The sequence below is a fragment of the Armigeres subalbatus genome, chromosome 1 (genome assembly GCF_024139115.2).
Source record: "Armigeres subalbatus isolate Guangzhou_Male chromosome 1, GZ_Asu_2, whole genome shotgun sequence".
Classification (NCBI taxonomy): domain Eukaryota; kingdom Metazoa; phylum Arthropoda; class Insecta; order Diptera; family Culicidae; genus Armigeres; species Armigeres subalbatus.
This window is the reverse complement of record NC_085139.1, coordinates 204,123,171-204,131,793: the sequence shown is the minus strand read 5'-3', so window position 1 is coordinate 204,131,793 and position 8,623 is coordinate 204,123,171. Positions and strand designations below refer to the sequence as shown.

At 47.4% G+C, this 8,623-nt stretch overlaps 1 protein-coding gene across 1 annotated transcript; it reads left to right on the top strand.

Annotated features, from left to right (window-relative positions):
• The first annotated feature begins 1,219 nt into the window (after window positions 1-1,219).
• LOC134206926 (uncharacterized) lies at window positions 1,220-6,542 on the top strand. Its single transcript, XM_062682668.1, has 2 exons — window positions 1,220-3,341; window positions 3,391-6,542. The coding sequence occupies exons 1-2, from the start codon at window positions 1,220-1,222 to the stop codon at window positions 6,540-6,542; spliced, it is 5,274 nt and encodes a 1,757-aa protein (XP_062538652.1).
• Window positions 6,543-8,623: the final 2,081 nt, after the last annotated feature.

Below are 8,623 nucleotides of genomic sequence, written 5' to 3'. Positions count from 1 at the left end.
AAGGTAGGCCCCGGAGCGGACATTTGGTCCTAGCGAACCGGATTCCGTCGGAACCGGACAGGATAAAAGTTTGAGCAAGTAGGATTATCGCCATCAAACGCTCCGTTGTGCTATTGGCTGTTGTGATCACCATATAATAGTGCATCGCCATTATCCCCGAAGAAGAATAGCGATCACGGAAAAAGGACATATCGAGCGGGAAGGATTTTCACCATTTTTGCTGCATATTGTCGGTGCAAATAATAGCGAATCGCCATCATGGTCGTGGAAGCATAGTGGACAAAGGACACCAAAGGATTGTCATTTTCGCGCGCAAGCAAACCCTGTTGGTTTCCTGAAGGCTACGGAATCAGGGTGGATTAGAGGCTTTGGATAGCGACGGATCGGAAGACTACACTGAGTTAGCTTCGCCTGCTGTTCTCCCAGGTAATTGAATAAATACTTAGTGTATGTCTTGCCGTGGCTAGGCTTTATTCGTGCTAACACCGTCTTTTATTGCTTCACTGTGATCGTCGATACGGAGCCGTCATCGTCTACAACAAGGAATTCTCTTCCAATCGGGCGCAAGAAGGATTTGCCCGTTTCGAGCCATTGGTGCTGCATACCTGCTGATTTTGGATACCAATCGCGTTATATTTGGATTAAAACTGAAGCCATTGGAACTTTTGGTTGACTATTAGGACCCTGAGGGTGGACTCGAGCAAAGAGGTGGCGACGTGGAACTTTGTCCAGGTTAGTGAACATTTGTGTATGTCTGCCGAGGCGTGGACGTCAGATACTCCACCAACTAATTAAAATTATATCCTCTTTGGCTTGGTTCATATTCATCCCTACACATCATACATTTATTTGAGGCTTATTTTGCTGAACGGTTTATTTGGATGCGTTCTACTACATATTGATACGGGCATTGGTAGTGCCGTTGTTTTCTCTGGGTGAGTTACACGGTATATGTCCCGTCGAAGCTATTTATTTAGATAATACAGTTTTTATCCCTCCTCTTCACATCATTCGGTGCAAGATTTGAACGATTTTTTGAACGCCAGGCCGGCTAATTTGAACATTTGGGAATTTTATGCTGAATTGCTGCTCCTGTGACGCTGTTCACTCGGTCAGGTGAGTTGAACAGTATATGTGCAGCCGAAGTGAAGACTTGTGAGATACTACAGCCTCATTTTTCATCTTTCTTCGTCCGATCAACGAATGATCAACTGCGGCCATGTCGAGGAGCCAGGCCGCGACGTATAAGGTGCTAGTAGCAAAGCTGTCCGAGGTACAGCAGTCTTTCAATGATATTTGGAGCTTCGTTGAAGATTTTCCCGAGGATGCTACCCTTAACCAAGTCACGGTTCGTTTAGAAAGGCTAGACGAATTGCGTGAGAAGTTCTCCGAGTACCTTATCGAGGTCAAAACGCACGACAACCATGACGATAAGGCGAATCCCTTGACAAAGGAAAGGCAGGAGTTCAGCGAACGCTTCTACCAAGCGAAAGCGTTTTTGTTGGACCAAGTCAAGCTGAAGCAGGAGCCAGTGGACTTGAATCAGACCAATGCGACTGGTCTGGGGAATCTTGATCATGTCAAGTTACCGCAGATCAAGCTCCAAACTTTTGGTGGCAACGTGGAAGAGTGGCTTAGTTTCCGCGATCTCTTTTCGTCCTTGATCCATGGCAAGGCGGATCTCCCTGAGGTAGAAAAGTTCTACTACCTCAAGGGGTGTCTACAAGGGGAATCGAAGAATTTGATTGATTCTCTCCCGATCACCAGTGCCAACTACAAGATCGCTTGGGATCTCCTACTCAAGCGGTATGACAACAGCAAGCATCTGAAGAAACTCCAAGTCCAAGCGCTGTTCAAGCTTCCGTGTTTGATGAAGGAGTCCTCGTCGGATCTGCACACACTCGTCGACGGATTTGAGAGAATAGTGCAGACCTTGGACAACATTGTTCAGCCCGCGGATTATCGAGATTTGCTGTTGGTCAACATGCTCACTACACGCTTGGATCCTGTTACGCGTCGTGGATGGGAGGAGTTTTCGTCCACCAAACAACAAGACACGGTGGAGGAGTTGAGCGATTACCTTCAGCGTCGCATTCGTATGCTGGAGTCTCTTCCAGCGAAGTCAGCGGAATCGAAAAGCACTCCCCAGTGGCAACAAGCAGGTAAATCCAAGGCAACCTCCATCAAGAGCAGCTACAGCACTACTCAGGCAGTAGGAGGACGATGCATAGTATGTGGCGCTAGTCACTTGCTGTTCCAGTGCAGCGTATTTCAAGCGATGTCGCAGTTCGAAAAGGAAGGAGTCCTCAGAAGCCATTCGCTGTGCCGGAATTGCTTCAAACTCGGACATCACGCGAAGGAGTGTCAGTCCAAATTCTCCTGTCGCTTCTGCCAAGGTCGCCATCATTCGCTGGTTTGCTTCAGGCATGGCAAGGACAGTTCATCGAAGCCATCGGTGAATACGAAGGCTACGAAATCCACCGCTTCGAGAGAAGTTCGCGATTCTACAGAACAAGCTACTTCGCGTGCCAGTTCAAGCGTTAACCCTAATGTACCCGATCCCCAAGTATCCAATATGGCGGCTTCAGACACGGTTGTGGGTCATGGATCTACTCGACAGGCAAAGGTACTGCTAGCGACTGCTGTTTTAATTGTTGAAGACAACAGTGGCCATCGCTATCCAGCTCGCGCTCTTCTAGACTCTGGATCGGAGAGCAATTTCGTAACAGAAGGACTCAGTCAACGGATGAAAGTCAGACGCAGCAAGGTGGACGTCAAGATCTCTGGAATTGGCCAGGCAGTTACCAAGGTTAGACAGCAGCTGGAGGCCACCGTTCGATCGAGACTGACGGATTTTTCTCAACGTATGAGTTTCCTCGTTCTACCGAAGGTGACCGTCAACCTGCCAACTTCATCGATCAACATCGAGGAGTGGAACGTACCAGATGGAATCGAATTGGCCGATCCATCGTTCAATGTCTGCATGGGTGTGGACATGGTTCTGGGAATTGAATCATTTTTCCATTTCTTCAGAAGCGGGCGGCAGATTTCGTTGGGAGAGCGACTGCCGGCCCTTAATGAGTCCGTTTTCGGTTGGGTCGTTTGTGGAGGAGCATCGGTTTCTAACCAATCGCTGAACATCAGCTGCAACGTGTCGGCTTCAGAAGGCCTAGAAGAATTAGTAGCCCGATTTTGGTCCTGCGAGGAGGTCGGAGTTACCGAAAACTATTCGCCGCAAGAAGCACGTTGTGAGGAGCACTTCGTTCGAACGGTCCGACGTGGAGAGGACGGCCGTTATACAGTTTCGTTGCCGAAGGATGAAGACGTGTTGAATCAAATTGGCGAGTCAAGGGGCATCGCAGTTCGTTGTCTTCAAAGCACGGAGCGCAGGTTATCGAAGGATGCAGAGCTCCGTGGCCAATACTGCTCTTTTATGGAGGTATCTCCAACTCGGCCACATGACCAAGGTCGAGATTACGCAAATTCAACCGAAGCGCTGCTATCTACCACACCATCCGGTAGTTAAGGAAGCCAGTACCACTACCAAGGTTCGAGTTGTGTTCAACGCTTCAAGCGAAACGTCAACTAGGGTGACGTTGAATGATGCACTGCTAGTGGGACCCATCATACAAGACGATCTTCGATCGATCATCATGCGGAGTCGGACGAAACAAGTGATGCTTGTGGCGGACGTCGAGAAAATGTTTCGACAAGTCCTGGTTTGTGAGGAAGACAGACCCTTGCAATCCATCTTGTGGCGATCATCACCGGAGGAGGAAATTAGTGCGTTTCAGCTTAATACTGTCACGTACGGCACGAAACCAGCACCCTTTTTGGCTACAAGGGTTTTGAAGCAGCTCTCAGACGACGAGGAAGGAAGGTTTCCGCTCGCTGCCAAGACAGTACGGGAGGACACGTACATGGACGATGTAATAACGGGAACAAACGAGGTGGACGAAGCGGTGGATTTGAGGAAGCAGTTGCAAGATCTCATGGAGGCAGGAGGATTCAATCTCCGGAAGTGGGCCTCCAACCCTATGGGAGTGCTCTATGGTGTTTCAGCCGCGGATTTGGCAATACCGTTCACAAAGGAGATTTGCCTGGATCCAGATCCGTCGGTAAAAACACTTGGCCTTACCTGGATTCCGGGAACTGACACTCTTAGGTTTCAATTCAAAGTCCCGCCTTTGGATGAAGCAGAACTTCTGACCAAGCGCAAGGTACTTTCCATAATTGCAACTCTTTTCGATCCGATAGGACTCATCGGAGCTGCCATTACGTTGTTCAAAGTGTTCATGCAGATTTTGTGGACTCTCAAGAATGAGGAACAAGAACGGCTTGATTGGGATGAGCCATTACCAAAAACGGTGGGTGAAGAATGGCGATCCTATCATCTACATCTGCCCACGCTTAATCAGATCAATATCCGCCGATGCGTCATTATACCGAAGGCAACACGGATAGAACTTCATTGCTTTTCGGACGCTTCGGAGAAGGCATATGGTGGATGTGTCTACGTTCGGAGTGAGAATAGTGAAGGGAAAACTGCTGTCCACCTGTTTGCATCAAAATCGAGGGTGGCGCCATTAAAGAGTCAAACGATTCCGAGATTGGAGCTCTGCGGCGCGTTACTGACTGCGGAGCTGTTCGAGAAAGTAAATCAAGCTATCAAACTTCCAGTTCACGTACATTTCTGGACGGACTCCACGTGTGTACTGCGGTGGATAGCAGCCACTCCATCGAATTGGAGTGCATTCGTAGGCAATAGGTGTGCAAAAATTCAACGTTTGACGGAGGGCTGTCAATGGCGGCATGTTCCAGGCATGCAAAACCCTGCGGATCTGATATCTAGAGGAATTACGCCTCGCAATATTGCAGTAAACAGTTTCTGGTGGCATGGCCCAGATTGGCTATCAAAAGGGCCAGTGGGGTGGCCACATTCAACAGAACTACAGTTTGCAGAAGAGGCTGAGAGGGAGAAACGTCGTACTGTAACGGCCGTCACAACCTCAAGCGCGGAGGAGTTCATTGAAAAATACATTACCAAGTTTTCATCATATGGCAAGTTAATTCGTAGTACGGCAATTTGGCAACGGTTCATCAAGTTGCTTAGGATACCGAAGGATGAACGACGAAGTAGATTTATGACCACAGTCGAGCTCAAGGAAGCCGAAGAGACAATCATTCGGCAAGTTCAGAAAGTCACCCTGGCCGCTGAATGGAAGGCTTTATCGAAAGGAATCCCAGTATCACAAAAGTCACAACTGCGTTGGTTTCATCCATATATGTCATCGGAAGGATTGATTCGTCTTGGTGGCCGCTTAGGCCATTCTGCGGAATCTGAGGACTTCAAACACCCGATAGTTTTGCCGAAGGGACACCGATTAACCCGCTTGCTCATCGAGAGTTACCATGAACGGTTGCTCCATGCTGGACCACAGTTACTTTTGAGCACTGTGAGGTTAAAGTTTTGGCCGTTAGGCGGAAGGGACATCGCACGGCAGGTTGTTCACCACTGCTATAAATGCTTCCGAGCAAAGCCGTCTCCAGTGAAACAATTCATGGGTGAACTGCCGGCGGAACGAGTAACAGTAGCCCGTCCGTTTTCGCGAACGGGGATAGACTATTTTGGTCCGTTGTATGTTAGACCGGGACCCAGGCGAACAGCGATAAAGGCTTATGGTGCCATTTTTGTGTGCATGGCAACCAAAGCGGTGCACATAGAGTTGGTCTCCGACCTTTCAACAGATCGATTCATTCAGGCACTACGGCGTTTTGTGGCCAGGAGGGGAAAGTGCGCAGAAATATTTTCCGATAATGGCACCAATTTTGTGGGTGCCCGCAATCGACTCGAAGAACTACTGCGTTTATTGAAGGATAAAAATCACAAGCAAGGAGTGAATAATTATTGCCTTGAAGAAGGTATACGCTGGCACTTCAGTCCTCCAAGTGGGCCTCACTTTGGGGGACTTTGGGAGGCGGCCGTGCGCTCCACAAAGTATCATCTGCAGAGAGTCGTTGGTGATGTTCCGGTGTCCATAGAGGACATGATTACTCTATTGATTCAGGTAGAGGGATGCTTAAACTCTCGACCTTTAACTGCACTCTCAACGGATCCCAACGATCTTGAGCCACTTACGCCGGCTCATTTCTTGATAGGAGCTTCACTGCACTCGCTCCCGGAGTTGGATGTTTCGACGACTCCTGTCAACCGCCTTACACAAAAAGAGGTAGTTCAAAGAAAGTTACAGGATTTCTGGAACCGTTGGAGGCGAGAGTATCTTTCTCAACTCCAAGGACGGATTAAACGTTGGCGACCGCCAGTAGATGTCAAAGTTGGCAAGATGGTCGTTATCTGCGATAATAATGTACCACCTATGCACTGGAAACTAGGGAGAATTGAGAAAACGCATCCTGGTACTGATGGCATAGTGCGAGTAGTAACTCTTCGAACAGCATCGGGAAGCTTAAAACGGCCGGTGGAAAAGGTTTGCTTTCTACCGGAGCCCTTTAAGGAGCATGAATTCTACACACATCATTAGAACCCAGTACTTTAACCTTATTCCCATCCATTCCCATCCCAGTCGAAGAGGAGTTTGTTTATTTAATTTCAGAAATTCAGAAAATTTCAGGGTGGGTGAGAATGTTTGGGCTTTCACCCCCCATGCACGCCGCTGAACTACTCTGCTGCCGGCTGGTTGAAGCAATATCTGCACTGCGTAGTGAAGCTCAATAAATCGACGGACGGACGGATGGGTTGGAAGAGCAATGCTACACACTATCCATTTGACCATTGCTGCTCAGCGACGATCAGAGAACGCAGTTTGCCATCTATTTCTACAGCCACACACTGGTGGCGACTTCAACAACAACCGATGGACACAGTTCGGGTGGATATTCTCTCGCGCTGGTCAATATGATCATCTATCTCGCATGCATGACGTCACCGATGTCGATCATCAGAGAAAGGTGGATGGATGGATTAATCTGATGCAGACATCGGTGGTAGTCCACTCCGAGCAAACAACGTGTGCGGTTTATACGGTTATACTTATACGCTAAATTAAACAATGATTAAATGATAGTTTAAGTTGAGAAATACGTAATTTATTTCGGTTAGAAGAAACTCAATATCGTCCGGGGGTTTATCGTTCTTCCCTTGATGATACGGACGGAAAGTTCTCCGATAGTGCTTGGGCGATTGTGTGATTCCTGAACGATTTTGGTGGAAATTGTGCATTGAAAACTGATCATTCCGGAGCCTTTTGGCAAAACTGATTGTGTCTGGCTTTTGGAGCCTAGTCGCGAGTGTAGTCCTTCTTGCGACCATCGAAGGTAGGCCCCGGAGCGGACATTCACATTTCAAAAAAGTTATTATATTCTGTTGCCGGAAAACTGATGAGGCAAAACGCCTTTTAGCTGACAGCTCCTAGGGAACAAAGCACCACGCGTCGGCGAATCAGCATTCTGGTATGGATAGTGCGTGGAGACGCAAGTACATTGTTGGTTAGTGCCACTAGGGCGTTAGATGTTTCTTCAAAATGTGGAAATTTTCGGTTTTTCCGACCTTCCCATACACTATTTTGCAACTTTTTTCGCCTAACCTACATAATTCTCGGTTACGGACATCTTAATGACGGTAAATATGAGAGAAACCATAAAAGGCGTTTTGCCGGGGGGGGGGGGGCGTTTTGGGGCCTCTTCCCCTACATTTATCTATTTCCAAGTATGCAGAAATTATTGGATGGCGACCTACCCACAACTGTAACCAGCATTGAGCTGATTTTGCTATACAATTATGCTCGGGTAAACATATACATATTTTTTCTAAGGCTGCGTCTCATTTTCCGAATTGAACTAAAATTAAATTTAACCCTCTAAGCCCCGGGACGAACGGATTTTTTTTATATTTTTGTCCTGATACATTTTCAAACTGAAATTTTTGTTCAGGTCCGAATTATTGCTAAAAATAAGTGTGAGCGGGGGTGTTTTTCCTGTAATTCGAACATCTCTTCAATATTCTGGACTTGATAAGAAAATTATTTTGAGCTTTTTAGTGGAATGTTTTCACCTGTCATAAGACGAGTTTATACAATCCCATTGAATTCCACCACTTAATTGTATCTTGACAGATACGTATTTCAACCTCAAAAGTAAGGCCGTCTTCAGTGTCTCGTACTTGACTCGAAGTCGAAGTCGATTCCTCCAGCAATTCCTTCGGAAATTCCTCCAGGAATTCCTTCGGGAATTCCTCTAGGAATTGCTTCGGAAATTCCTCCAGAAATCCCTTCGGAAATTCCTCCAGGAACTCCTTCGGAAATTCCTCCAGGAATTTTTGGAGGAACTTCCGAAGGATTTCCTGGAGAAAATTCCGACAGAAAGAATTCCTGAAGGAACTTCCGAAGGAATTCCTGGAGGAACTTCCACAAGAAAGAATTCCTGGAGGAAATTCCGAAGGAATTTCTAGAGGAACTTCCGTAGGGATTCCTGGACGAGCTTCCGAAGGGATTCCTAGAGGAACTTTCGAGGGGATTTCTGGAGGAACTTCCGAAGGAATTCCTGGAGGAAGTTCCGAAAGAATTCCTGGAGGAATTTCCGAAGGAGTTCCTGGAGGAATTTCCGA